At 39.8% G+C, this 15,620-nt stretch overlaps 1 protein-coding gene across 2 annotated transcripts in view; it reads left to right on the top strand.

Moving 5' to 3' along the window:
• Positions 1 to 15,620, top strand: part of LOC132987269 (receptor tyrosine-protein kinase erbB-4-like) — a 317,677-nt gene that overhangs the window by 132,631 nt on the left and 169,426 nt on the right. For both annotated transcript variants that reach the window (XM_061054220.1, XM_061054219.1), the window contains exon 2: positions 13,952 to 14,103. In XM_061054220.1, the coding sequence (XP_060910203.1) occupies positions 13,952 to 14,103 (152 nt within the window). The remainder of the gene's footprint in view (positions 1 to 13,951; positions 14,104 to 15,620) is intronic.

Raw genomic sequence — 15,620 nt, 5'->3', positions numbered from 1 at the left:
AGTTGTTTTTGGCTTGCTTTCGACATTGGTGGAAGATAATATGAGTATCTGAAGTCACTAACTCTCTCTTACCAAGACTGTTAAGTTATAATGACAATAAAGCAGACTGGCCGACACCTTCACTCTTACTCAGTGGACGGAAGATTTAACAGGACTGCCAAAGGTAGAACGGCCGCCCGGCATTTACCCTATTTTGACTTTTGAAACCAAGCATGTTTTTAAAAACTAACTGAGGGCATGTAAGTCCTTCGAAGCCTTTAACTATGTCCTGAACGGCCATGTACAGGACTAAAATGCAACAACATAACTGATGAGTTTCTTGTCGTACAGTCCAAAGTTCTGACCAACCAGAGCCAGCCATCTACAGTACAAGGCTTGGTGTATTGTCAGTAGAGCAAACATTATGATATGAAACTGCCCTTGCATGGCTGGGTATGTAGTGAACTGTCGGCATATATTTGAAAGTGGTTGTCAACCTATATTTGTATGACTGTTATAGTTTACATGTAATGAAACAGTCAAATGTGTAACCATTATAATAATTAGCCACACTTTTTATGTTAGCTATGTTATGAGGTTAGCTACATGTTGCATGTTGTTGATGGGCAGTGGTGGATGGTAAATGGTAGAATTTCAGTTTTGAGACATTCCTTCTATTCTGGCACCAAACACACCAAGAAGTCATTTCTCCTATGACTCCTATGTTGCCTTGTGGTGGTGATCCGTGTTACCCACTAGTTTAGCTTCGTTTTGCCTCCGACTAATAGCGTGACCTCATAGTGACGCAGGCCCTAAAAGGGTCAATACGATAAAATACAATACAATACAATTTGTTTATTTCAGTGCAAATGAATAATTACCGGATCATTCACCATCTGTTAATTGGCTGATAATATTGTCCAAGTGAATACAGGATTTGAGTTCTTATCAGCTTGGTCATACTAAAAAAAACAAGGTTTGTCACAAAGTGCCTTCAAGGCAACAGCACCTGCAGTGATTTCAACAGGATATTATAGAGCAAGAGGTAATAATAGTAGGAAATTGAAGAACACACTCAGACAAGAAGGAACAGTCTGTCTGTTTTTTTTAAAAGGACAGCTGTGTTTTTCAAAAGTGTTTTTTCCCCCTTTTTGACATTTTAAAATCGGTTCAGGTTGTTTAAATCTAATCACTATATTAGAAATAGTGGTCAAGACAAGGGACACATGGAACTACATGGGCAATAACAGTCAAATAATGGCACAATTCAAAACCCATTCACCATTCTTTGTCATTTCCCCCTTTTCTTTATTACTTGAGGGGACATATAATTAATCATTTATATAATTAGCAATCTAGCACACAATGTGTCAATGACCCCTTGGTTGTCCCTATACTCTATAAGACATTGATTTCTTACTTGTATTATTAGACTCAAAAGTCCAGTCACTGCTTCAAAAAACAAACCTCATTATACCAATGAGGTTTGTTTGGGGAAATCCCATATCAAATCTAATGTTGTGTTCATTATGGGATCTTGGAGAATGTAATTTGGATCAGGGTGTGCCTCAGTTTGATGAGATATAAGTTAATCAGGACAATACACCCTAATTATATTTGGCATTAAGCCATCTCCAACCCCTTTTTGCATACTTAATCCTCTACAATGCCACCAAACACAAAAACACATGAATAAACACGCACGCACTCACACACACACACACACACACACACACTGTGAGGTGCAATATACTTGGATTAAACCACACAACAACGGCAGAGTTAATTTTGCCTGACCACTGCAGGTCGGGGCCACCTGGTAATTTATTGCCGTGTCTGATATTGTATGACAAGATGTATTTGCTCTCCCTTCTAATAAGAACATAGATTACAGGCAACACTGCATTCACTATCTGCATCCCAGCTGATTGCCTGGCCTGCCTGTGAGTTAGCTTATATCTTTTTAAGCGTCAGCGCCTGGCTATTTACATTCATCCGCTAAGCCTTAAAACAAATTATAATCGATCCGGGCCCGTGATGAAAAGGGTGGTCCCACTGCAAATTAAAAAGCAATGCAAGGTGAGAAGGACAGCAGAATCACACTGGGCTTCTCTCAGAGCGTGTGGTATAATAAAAAAAAAGACTCATATGTCCAAGATGCATCAGCAGGATGAGACACAAACCACAGGCTAGAGATCTTTCATGTATCCTGCTTCTTGATCTGGCTTTGCCTTATGTTTATTGTGAGTTGTCTGTAGCTGTTTTTAGAGGCACAGGCTGCAGATGCATTAACACATGCAAAAGTCTAGAATAATGTTTTAACCCCTATTTTTCTTAAGAAAGTCGACGACATAAGTCCTTATAATCATGAAGTTTCACAACTAAGGTTCATGCAAATGCAAATCTGAAAGTATGGTTATAGTCTTCTGAAAACAATTATTGTGGGAAAACTGGTGTAATGATGTAATTTAAATTAGGAGTGCAAATGCACAATTTACTTTTTAATTTTTAGTTTTGTTGCTCCCATTATGCGAGTTTTGTCAAATATACTGTAGTTCTAAATTGCATGTTTTTTTTTTAATTTGCAGCATCACACGCGGAGGCTGCATAGTTCAAAGTTACACTCTTCCAAAACTGTCAGATACATAAATGCTTTACATTCAAAATAAAAGCAGGGATATTTAAATGTAGTTACTACAGATCTACTCTTCAAAACCCTGCGCTCAGGCTTATTAGGTCTTTAACAAGTTGGATTTGTGTGTTCTCACAGGCTTTGCCCTCAAGCGATGCCTGAAGGTATCTGGAGTTGCTGAAGTGCATTTCAAGGAAAGGTTCAAACCAATAGTGCAGAACCTTAACGGAAAAACATGAGGTAGTTAGGTATGTTATATGTCATAGATATAAAAATGTAAACTTTACAAATGATGAAGTGCAACTCCTTAGTGAACTGCGTTTTAAATCTCATTACTGGCTGTAGTGACAGTATAGGTAACTGCAGTATGACCAATGAGGAGCAGTAATTCACTCAGACAATGGAATGCCTCCAGCAGTGTCTTCTTGTCATCTTGACGTCTTTCACACACAAACATTGAGCCTGTCTGCTCGTCAGTGTGTTCCAGCGCTTTAATGGAATAAATTATCTCACCGGGCTGACAGCTTCAGACGTGTCTTTTGTATGTAACATGCATTTTCCTGAATGACAAATCATGTCACTATCTGACAGGCTGAGAAAAGAAAGATACCCACAAGATGTTTGCCCATGGAATAAGACATCCGTTTTGGGTGCTAAAATGATTACAATGGGCTTGTGTTAAACTGAGACAAAAAAAAAAATTGCCTCTCTTTTTTCTTAAGATAGATTGTTTAATCATTTAACACAGCCTTTCAGACATTTACTGTAGTATTTATAATCTGGGGCTTTGGTATGGACCAAGCTCTGTGCCCTGAGTTTCGTCTTGTAGGGAAATTGATTTGGAAAAAACATTTATATTATCCTCCTGCCAAATCACCTCCCACACACAAATACATACACATGCACGCTTTTTTTCAATAAATACAGGAATACACACATGCATCCATCTCTACCTTCCACCTGTGGAAACCATGAGGTCCACAAGCCTGCTGAGAAATCATTTCCCGGGTAAGAGAGCGAGGCAATTCCATCGCAGCGAGGAGGAGAAAAAGGCTTTTTTTAATGGGGAAAAATGGGAGGCAGGGGAAGAGTTAGCAGTAGCAGCCGGGATAATTGATGGCAACTGTTTGGGTACAAGATTAAGATTCATGGGTAGGACCACACATGGGGCCTGGAAACCCGGCAGGCGCTAGAGGCATGAAGGATATGAGGCAACACCTTGACCGGCCCTGCTGGCTTAATTGATAGAGTGTCGTCCCAGATGCATTGGGGAAAAAAAAAAGAAAACTATCAGAAAGGATTTCACTCACTCTTAGAATGGATCCAGCACCTGGGCCCAAATTGAGAAAGACTGCGAGATAAAAAAAAAAGGATGGAGTAGAGTGGGGAAAAAGTAGTGGAAGCCCAGAGGCAAGAGGCATGTTTGCATGTGGAAGGTCGACTGTTTCCATCCCCAGACTTGCTGGGGGAAGATGAAAAAAAAGCCTGTGAGGGAAAGTATGAGTTACACTCTCCCACTCTTCAACAACTGCCCTTGAGGAGCCTTTCAGCAGTTTGCTTAACACACAACCTCCCCGACGGGGCTGCTCCACGGCCAGGAGGAGAATCTATAGACGCTGCAGTGAATGTGGAATGTGTATGAATGGGAAGTAAGTTGTTATATGGAGCAAAATGGACTTTCCTCGACACAGGGACTTATTCTTAACCAACATATCACCCTTGCACATGATGATGACGACGACCTCTTAGTCCCTTTGTGAAGCTTACTAAAGAGCTATAACTCCTGGAGTTGCAGATATGGAATTCATAAATTTGTATCTTGCAGTAATATGCAAGTTAGGCCATTGTCAATATCTGACCTACTGAACTGATTATGATTTAAACTTTGGAGGGAAGGAAGTTTTGCACAAAATCCAAAATGGGATAGATCAAACTTGAGTGGACATGGAGAAATGGGGTTTACAAATGATTTGAGAATGAATGAGAAAAGGTAGAGTCCAATACTGCAGGATACTGCAGAGCATCAAATCCAAGGGAACGTCAGTATCCATAAGTTCACTGGCCCATGGGTTGAACACTGCTTCTTGTATTGTGTGCCACATGTCATCATTTGATTTCAACACAAAGTCATTACTAATTTAGGGGGAAAAAAAGGAAAAAGAGGAGGAATTAAAAAAAAAAAACACATTCAATAGAGGCAAAGAGTATTTTCATTACTGAATGGAAATATTTCAACGTCACAATTATTTGACTAGTATGTACAAACTATAAATATTTTCAAATGATCATGATACAAAAAAAAAAAAAATGATAGCAGACGGACACCCTTGTTATTGACTGCTGGTTGGAAGAGGTCAGACACTTTACACGACCGATATTCCATTCACACAGCCAGAGTTTCTCCTGATGCCTTTAATTTTGATAAACTGTCATATTTCTGATATATAGGTTAACATTGTCTGGCAAACCAATGCTTGTGATGTAAGTCATATCGAGGTATTGTTTATGGCTAATGTGTGCACCTGTACAATCTCAATTCAGAAAAGAAAAACAACATTTGATTCCTAAATCTCAGCTGTGTGTGTGTGTGTGTGTGTGTGTGTGTGTGTGTGTGTGTGTGTGTGTGTGTGTTTTACTGATCAGGGCCAAATACCCATTCAGGTTGCTATGTATGTTGATTTACATAGAAATGCCCAAAGGCCACATATACAGATTCACTGAGTATTGTCTCCTTTCACACATATCTAACACTGCCCCATACATACACACACACATACATACAGACACACCCACCCACACACACCAATTTCGGAAGTGAGCCGTTCATTTGACCCCATTGCTCAGCCTATCTGGCGTCTCTCTCTGGCAGACTACTGGGATATGGAGCACCTCAGGGGTTTACTGTGTCTACTATTAGCATATAAAGAGCATAAATTTAACTGCACCCTGTGTTAGCAGGAAGCTTCTGAGACTGCAGGAGAGCAAAGGCAAAGTCTCTCTGGGAAAACTTAAAAACCGTCTGCGTTTGGAGCGGCTCCGCCTGAAGCTGAAGGAAAGTCAGGTGGTTTGGAATTTGTTAATCACAAAATTCAGGCCTTAAAATTCCATATGCAGGTACATGAACAGAGACTGAGACACATTCAATTTATTCATAATGTGCCTGCACACACAAACACATGCATTGTAACAAACCAGCATGTAACATGAATACAAATTAATTCAATTGCAAGTTCAGGAAGTAAGTAAAGAAACATTAATGGTGAAATGTTAGCATACTTGATTAATGCTTGGAATCAACGACAAAGTCAACTACAAAACCTAACCATTAAGGGAAAATAAGTCTAGCTACTAGCAACCCTGTTGTTCCATGTGTTGAGTTATTCTTACACTCACAACACCAACACAGTCAGCTGTGATAGCATGCTCTGGTTGGCTTAGCCGTTAGAGCTCTTTATATTGAGAGGTCATAATCAGGAAGCCTGCTGTTGCTGTACAGGAGAGAATGCAGGTGCCTGACAAGGGGGTCAACAAGTCCTCTCTGCTCAACAAGCTGAACCTGCTGTACATCAGCTTTTTGAGAGGCCTTCAAAGAGGAGGTTAAAAATATTCTACCATCATCCATCCACTCACACAAAAGCCAAGCTCTTAAGCCAAACACTGTCTGTGGGCGAACCTGAAAGCACCGTCCTTCAATGTCTCCTTCCGTCTTTGCTTGAGCAGCAGCAGATTCCTCCGCCTGGAAACAAATCTCCTCCCGCCACCATAGTTACATTGTATATGCACTGCAATAAATGCGTTAACGTTATTTCAAGAATATTACTTAAGCTGTTTCTTTTAGTCTTTCAGTGGTTGGAGCTTGATTTGTATGATGGCGTCAGCAGCTGTTGGTCATGCAGTCATGCTCAGGGACAATTGTTCGAGTCAATGACCGAGTAACAAAAAAAGGCCCCATGTGCAGTCTACACAAAAATGAGAGATATTAAATTCTTTCCTCTTCTCATCAACCCAGTAAAAAAAACACAACAAAAAACTCTCTTAAACTCTGTCAGTGCCACCAGCATTTTTTTATTTTCAAATTCCACAGTTGTGGCCTTTTACTAAGTCACATACTTGAGGGAAGACATGTCTGCAGTTTGTGCTATAATCTACAAACCAAACTGTTCTCTCTCTGGAGGAATGCAGTCTGCTCAGAGTTAGTGTGTTCCAAGGGTGTGCTAAGACTGAGGCTTCATGAGAGTACATTGAGACATATACCCAGATTGGAACCAATAAGTCTATTCATTTGAAAAGCAGAATTTAAAAGGAAGGAATAATTGAAATTAAAAGTTGATTTTTAATGTCAAACTATAAAATGCATGCAATTAAAAATAAAGGAAGACAATTTAATCAGTTCAGATATGATTTGGACAAAGTCCATGAATTGTTTTGAATGAAGACCTTCTTGTATAGTTTGCAATTTGAAGTCTCCTTTTTTGACACTGCCTGTTTTCTGTGTCAGCTTCTCGTGTTCATTTTATTATTCAAGAAATCTGTAAAAGTTCCTCACAGTTCAATACGTTTAAACTGCTCAGTTTAGAGACTAAAAAAAAAGAGTTTTGACTAGCCCTTCTGTCAGCACAGCTTTCAGTCAAGGAGCAGCAGCCAGAGGATTCAGGGTAATGAGGTTTGTGTCAGTGTCAGCCAATCACTCCCCTGTGACATGGATGGATTTTTCTTGTCCAGCGAAAAGTTGAAATCCTACAGAGACACAGAGAGCTCATTGTGAGAGAGAGTAAATGGTGGTTTCTTCATACTTTGAAAGCAATGGTCTGTCCAAGGCTTTACATTTTCCAATATGGGGAATCTTTTGACCTCTGAATAGAGAAAAAAAAACACCTCATGGTCTATATCCTGATTGTCCACAACTATTTATGAGACGGTTATGCAGATTTCATACCCCACATATTTGAGATATGCACAATATGCTACACAAATGTTAATCTGCTCCTTTAGTAGTAGGAGTGACCATTAACATGGTGCACCAAGAAACACAGACAGAGGTGACAGTAGTGTATTACCAGTATAGGTGCCTGAAAGTGTTTGCGTGCTTAGTCTTGCAACTACCAATCCCGCTTTCTGTTTTCCTTCAGTCAACACCAGACACATTCAATTTCAGCATTGTTTCACTGAGCAGACTCTTACTGCAAAGAAATTCCACGACGTGTGAGCGAATGAGAAGTTAAATAGTTTTATGGACTGTTGAAAACGATTCATGAAAAATATACAGATGCGTTGCAGGTAATGGGAATCAAAACAGAGATGTAAGTGAAGTTATTCAAATTTCCAAAGGGTCTTCTGTACATATGTTGCTTCGGACATGGGTGAAGAAAGTGCTTTTTATATCTTAATTTCACAGTTTTTTTTTTTACGTTTCTGACAAGTTTCAGAGGGACCAAAACGTTGTGATTGTTTCTAATAAATTGGTGATACTTAGCAAGAGTATGTTGCAGGAATTTTTAATTTTCAAGTGATATTTTCATTTCATAAAACCAGTAATGTTTTGTCTGCCTTTTGTTGTCGACCATTTTTTCATTCCTTACTAAGTTGGTATTAATAGTTTATTGCTAGATTAGCTAGCGGATAGCACATTTTGGGGATAGAAACTGACAATAGTAATATTGTTAACCTACTAAGTAATATCATTGTGTTTTATATTCTATGGCGGAACAGCAACATATCACCTCTGTAAGTTGCCATGGCTATTAGTTAGTAAACAATTGCCATTTACACCTCCAGAAGGCAGGGAGTTGCATTTTTATCTGAACCTGGCAAATAAATGAATATTTACTCTCCCTCTCTTTATTTAGCTCCTTTGAGGCATCTGCCATCTGCCAATTTCTGAGAAGAAAATCTAAGTTTTAGCTGAAACCACTATGGCTTGTTTTGACTTTATTGCGTTCTGTAACATTCAGTCTGTTGTAAGAGCTTGTTTATTGAAAATGGCTATCGCTGCAGGAAGAATTTGTTAATAAAAATGGTGAAACTAAACAAAACAATAAACGGAGCAATGATACCCTGAGACCAATTATTAGTGGGACTTTATCTGATACGTGCTATGCAGTCAGGTGTCTGTGAGGTGCACACTCTCTAGCTGCAGGCTATCCTCTGTCAAACACTCGCACATGTTTGAGCTCCGTGCAACACAGAGGACATGAATGCTAATTCATGGTCGACCATATGGAGACAGCGACAGAATCGTTGGTAGGCGACCAAAGCTCGTAGGGCAGCGAGAGGTTAGAGTCGCTGCACTGTGCCGCCATCAAGAAACACTTATCTAGTTATTGTTTCTGATGCTTATTAAGCCGCTCGGCAGATGGACAATAATCTGAGCCATGATTAGCATCAGAATAGCTGGCTTGTAACTCATACTTAGCCAGCAGGGCTCATGTGGAGGACATTAGGGGACAAATGCGACACTGAACTCAAATGTGGCAATCTATATCTAATGTCTGACAGAAAATTAAGAGTTTGAATGCAACTTCTCAAAGGTCCTCCTGTATATTCAAAGCACGTTAGTCGAGCTCAGCTATCGATGTTTACTTATGGAAGTGACATTTGCAACTTTATTTAATTCAGTCAGTTACTGGCTATTGGGATGACCTTTTGCCGGCTTCCCTGACAGGAGCCTATAAACCTCCAAGACTCGCCAGCTTTATAGGCATTCAATAATCGCACAAGGCACTATTGATGAAGTTGTTGTGTGCACTACCTATGAAATGAATTGGCCGAGAAGCAGAAACCACAGCACCGCAGTGCCCATGTCATCCTGATGAGGGTGTTTATGAAATTAGAATTGATGGAAATGCAGCTCAGGGGCTTTTCAGACTTTTTTTCAAACTCTTTTTTTCTTTTCTCCTGTATTTACGTAAATAACTCACTCTTTTCGCATTCCCTCTATAGCTGACTGTGGCACTGTGATTGTGTCAGAGACAGTGATTGATGCATCCTGCTCTTGTCTGGTGGTTGTCTGTTAAAGACACATTGGGGCCTGCAAGCCATTTAGAAGCAACCACCGACCAACATATTCCTCAGAAAGTTTTGTGACGGATTTGTTAAAGAAGAATAGATGGATGGATGGATGGATAGATGGAGAATTGAGAGGCAGTGTCTCTTCTCTTGCTTACAGGAAGTGGAAGGAAGTCTGAATCTCACACTTAATCTATCGTGGGATCGATTCATGTTCCTGAAAGATATGCATTTCTGCCTTATCTCAATAATTTTGTTATCACTTAAATGCAAAGGATAAACAAAGATACTGATTTTTTCACTGTCAATGTTGAAGCATTGCAGGAGAAAAAAAACCCGTAAAATCCCTTTTTAACCATAATAATTGAAACAGATATTAATTTCCACCCATCTGCTCATAATCTTCTCATTAATTACATATATTGGAAAATCCTGAATAATGATGATTCCTTGGCTTTATCCATCACTCCTAAGATGAAATTCCCTACAAGCAAATTCAATCAATTTACTTGAAAAGACAAATATATGATATGTATGGAACAGAGACAATGAATTGCATTTGCATGCCTGCACTAAGAGTGCTGCGGAGTGAAATCCATCAAAAAGACAAGATGAATGACCTTGAACAGAACTGCCTTAAGTTTAAAACAATATGAAGATTCTTGTATTTTTGTAGTCCTACGCAATGTGCTATAATGTTGGCGAGTCGGAGTCGTGGCTATGCAGGACGTGCAAATAAAAGAGCAGATTATGTGCTTTATACAATGATAACAGTGATATTAAGCTTCAGGTGTATATCACAATGTGCACACATTATAGATACAAATACAAATAGATCTAAATATTGAAGGAGGACAATACATCCCGAGGCCTTTTGTTTACAGCCTGCTAATGTTCATGCAGACATATCACCAGTAGTATCGCCAAGCTTTGCATTAAACCTGCAACATTTCACACGTCCTCTACACACACTCCACTCGGCACAGATGGTTTTGCCGTGGGTCACTTGGCAGTCAGAACCATCTCATACTCATACAATGCTATAGGATTTTATAGGGTGCTATCAGAAATGACTCATGGAAATATAACATAGTCTCCACAAAGCCGCATTCAGATTTAAAAAGTCACTGGACTCGCTGATGGCATGCTTGAGGAAGAAAATGTGAATAAAATAGTAAATTTCACTAGACATCACATGCCACAGTGCCCCTTCCATCTGATCTGTGCGCCCTGCCCCAAGGGTGCAATAACAGTTTATTACACCTATCTTCACTTTATGACCCCCCCACCAACCCTCCGCCCTGCTCCCCTCAAGCCCACGCTAACTGTTATTGAAAACACCCAGGTCTGCCATATATCATTCCTGAGCAGCATGTTATGCTATGCAGCCTAGCTAATCACCAGCAGCTCGTAAGGGTATTGTCCAGGGCCAAAGCGGGAACAGTTCCACTTATCTAATATCTGCTTTAGATGTTGAAGTGTTAAAACACAATCCCATTCGTCTTTACAAGCCTGCATTGCCTTGAGGCTAAATCCTCTTCTTTCCCATATGTATCTGTGGAGTAATGATGGCGAGTAAAAAGAAAATAGAATTGAAAGATTCTTCCACCGAGTGCCTGTGTGGAGATAAAGGGTAAATGAGTTTGCCCTTGTTTATTGCTAGCCGAGAGGGTAGAATGCAAAGATTCAGGTTGGACTGAAGGGAATATATGGTATAAAAAAAAAATAAAGCATGGTAGTATATAGGAGGATCACATTGCAATTCAATTCTAGTAAATATCTTTCAAGGTGGAGGTATTCAGAGAGAGAGGTAACAGCTCATGGGTGACAGTGTGACAAGAGTAAGGGAAAGACCTGTCACCCCTCCGTCACACAGATTGCTCCTCTGTCATCAGGAGGATGCAGGTGGGAGAAACAACACCGCCAAATGACACTAAATTGTAATGCTTCAGAGGGACAGATGTCAGTGTCATATCTATACAGTGTCTGTCATTTTGGTCCAATGCTTTTGGATTTAAAAAAAAAAAACACAACAGAGCATGTATAGCGTAAGTGAATTGCGTCTCTTTCAAATCCAGAGGAATCTCTATCAAGAACTGCTGTTATAGTTGTACTGGTGGTGGTTGGTTGTGTATTTACTTAGATTAAAAACTGTCTGATTCCACATCAACTCAAGACCAAGCAGCAATCTCGATGGCTGAGATATGAAGCCATAACAGTGTTAGCACCAAAAACTGCAGTTCTTCAATTGGCCACTCGTGGCTGGCTCAAAGGCAAGTCAATCTCCATTCGACCCCATTAAAAGAAAAATGAGTGCTGTCAGCATTAACGCCTGAATCTGGATGTGATTATGATCCAAAAATAATGCATTTTTAAAAAACACATTAATCCCATCTCCTTTCGTCTACTTGCACATCGTAGTTAAGCAACCGCAACGTCTTCCTGGTCAAACAGTAAATGACAATCATGCACCTTTGAAGTCATCTCCCAGACAGCTCAGTTGACAAATGTGATATGCACCTTGTGAAACTAAATATTGTACATTTTATCCACTAATTTAATTTACTCTGGTAACTTTTCGATCTCTACCAAGTTCCTTTTTCTGCTGATGAATTGATGTCATAAATTTTGAGCTGCCGAAAGTTCCTTTGTAATTTTCAAAATAAAAACAGGGATTGTTCTTATCCCAACAGGAAGTAAATTACATTTGGCCTAAGACAAAATACAAAATAAAAATCTCACAAAGAGTAGTTAACCTTAAGTGGATTACTTAAAAATGATGTTGCATCAAATGGGAACCATTGGACGTCAGTCAGTCATTTTTTACATGACCTCCCGCATATTTCTTTTTGTCTAAGAGTAGTTACACCTTACAAATAAACACTGTATGTTAAAGAAAAGGCACTTTTAAGTTATCTCCTACTGTCATGTCAAGATTTCAGCCCACACTGGTGTAGCAGTGCGACACTTATTTAAATAATAAATCTTAATATCAAGATCATAGAGTACATTTATTTGCATTCATTTGATTGCTTAATCAATGCACTAGTAAGAATTGTCTAACATTGTTAATATTGATTAGAAAACTGTTGTAACATGCAAAACAACAGAATTTACATGCACTTAAAATTCAGGGGTTAAGGGCCGTTTCAAAAATGTTCATTAATCATTTGGGCGCTCAACTAAAAACGTTACACCATGACAGTCAGGATTTGTTGATGACTTTTCCCCGCAGAGAAGACTGCAGAACAGAATGATTAGAAGGCTTCTTCTTTTAAAGGTTTTGGTAGAGACAGAAGTAATGGTGGGGGGTCCACAGAAGTGAAACCGTAACTCTCCTGGTAGCTTTAAAGCTCTTAGCAGTGTTCCAGGGACCCAATTTCTTTTGAGTAAAGTTTGTGTATTCAGTTCAGAAAATATAGCATAGAAACGTTTCAATTCTCCAACTTTCACAAAATTTCACCACCAAAACTCCATAGTGCACCTTTAAGTTTCCAACATGTCATTCATCTACTGCTCTTTTAAAAAAAGACTGGGGTTTGTGAGCATCAACAATTTCACATTCTGTGGGAACATACAAAGGTGTATTAGCTCATTTACCCACTAATAAAATTAGCTGTGGGTGCAGACTGAAATACTTTTTATAATCCTTTAGTGTTTTGAAAGCCCTCGCTTATAATCTTGTCCAAAATCTGATCACATCTGTCTCTGGGAAAATCAAAGTTTTGACAACCATTATGCCTGCCTATGCTTTAGAAAGGCAGCCAACACGTCAACAGGTGATGATAGGTTGTAATTTCTTACGCAGTGGATGCTAAGAAAACTACTGAAGCAACTCTTAATTAGCTTTTTTTCAGTCTACGTATTTGAGTTCATGTGTATGTATTTGTGTGTTTTCATGCTAGATTGGGCAGCTACAGCTTATTGGGCAGATGGCTCGTGTCGTCATGTAAGGGGGGGCGGGGGCAACGTGTATGATGATGGGCAGAAATGGGTCTGTTTAATTACTTGTCAAGCGAGCAGCCCGGCTAGCTGCTAAAGAGCCTTCCTGTGCTCAGCGTGCCCTGAGGGGTGATGTGAGGTGGGGTGTGGGTGCAGCAGGGTCCAGTGACTTTCTAGTCTTACATGACGAGGCCAGCTGGGCAGGTGCTGAAGGTCCATGTCCATGGGCTCCTGTTTACCTTGCATTCTCTGAAGGGCATTCGTACCACAGGCCCTTTTTTGATTTATACAATAAAATGGATGGAATGCAATAACTTCTTTTTTTATCCATTTAAAAGTCACGGAAATCATCCCAATTGTTATATTTAACTATGCTGTCTCTTCTCTTTCCAGTATGTGCTGGTACAGAGAACAAATTGAGCACACTGTCGGACCTGGAGCAGCAGTATCGCACCCTGAGGAAGTACTATGAGAGCTGTGAAGTGGTAATGGGCAACCTGGAGATCACAAGCATCGACCGCAGTCGGGACCTCACCTTCCTCAGAGTAAGGGATAACCACATTACTTGTGCAGAAATATACTGAAATGTGCTTTAATCATTCAATGGCATGCTCCACTAATTTAACGGATCATGTCACAGATTATGGTAAATGAAGTATTTTCTTGAAAAGTCTGTAGTTTATAGAGTATATGTGAAACTATCCCAACATCCCGGTCTCCTTTGATCCGAGTTTGTAAAAGTGATTTCCGAAAATCTGAGTAAGAAGTTGAGATTTTGAACTTTTTCATCACTCATCTCATTGACCTTGTTGTCCAGATAATGCCCTCTGCTCAAATCCGTTGTAACCAATCAGGACTCAGACTAACTGTCTGAATATAGCCTATGATTAGAAGCAAGAGAAGTTCTTCTAATCAGGTGTAATCAGGCTTCATGTCTTCTCAGACGAACCGCTAACTGATTGTACGCTTGCAACGTTGTATGAGGCACATGAGTAATCAAATCCCAGTAACTTGATCTGACTAATCTCCTTTTTGATTCAGCAAGAATTACAGACGAAGGCAGAAAAGTAACGAGGCATTTCGACATGAACTCATACCTTTCAGAAAGTGATAAGGAAACAATCTGATATTCATTCTTGAACTTTTGCATTAACGTGTTCAAGCAGTGGGAAAGTGGAACTGCAACATTCCCCTAAGAACCTGAAGGGGAATTGCCAACGTTTATTGTTACTTCCATTACATATTGATGGAAACATGCATACACACACACAAAACAGTGTGTCGAGCAATGATTCCTTCAGGGGACAGAGAAGTAATAATGTGGTAATGAGAGGTCAGACAAGGCAAGAGAAATAACCATAGTGGAATTTGCAGGAGAGAGGAAAATAGGAGGGACTTCTTTTTATTTTTTGGGGTGAAATCAGCTGTTACCGCTGACCTTTGTTAGCCTTCCTCTACTCAAAAACATCACCCGAGACTGTTTTGTCTGCACCTTGCACTGACAGCACGATCCAACTCCAATTGATTCCAGTCTTTCAAGTGGGGGGCCTGGGGAGCTCCCCTGGTGATTTGCTAAAGTGCTGACTGCATTAAAGACCCAGGATTGCTGAGAGAATGAACCTGACTATGGAGGCCTTTGCAGAGAGAGCCAGAGAAATCAATGTTTTTTTTTTTTGTTGTTGTTTTTTTTCATATTTTGCTTCTACCTGCTATGATTTCAAGTTAATAAGAGAGAAAATGGTTTGTTTACATCAGGTAAAAGTAACGGAGTAGCTCGTGTGCTGTTTGTATGGACCACAATACAATCATTGATGAAAGCAGTAAAATAAAACAGAGTCATTAAGAGTTCTACACTGTGCAGAGCAATACTGACAGCACCCCCTGGGATGCAAAACAAAAACCAAGATGATATTAAGAACGAGGGAGCAATGGATGGTAATGTGCTACCATTAGACCCCTGCAGGGGCAATAGGCCCCACTGACTCAGATAGAAAAAAGGAAGGTGGAGGGGGAATGCGTTTGCAAAAACAAAATGTGATTGTTGTTTAAGTACACAGAACCA

Source organism: Labrus mixtus, chromosome 13 (assembly GCF_963584025.1).
Source record: "Labrus mixtus chromosome 13, fLabMix1.1, whole genome shotgun sequence".
Classification (NCBI taxonomy): domain Eukaryota; kingdom Metazoa; phylum Chordata; class Actinopteri; order Labriformes; family Labridae; genus Labrus; species Labrus mixtus.
The sequence above is the reverse complement of the archived record's forward strand: the minus strand, read 5'-3'. Positions and strand labels throughout refer to the sequence as shown.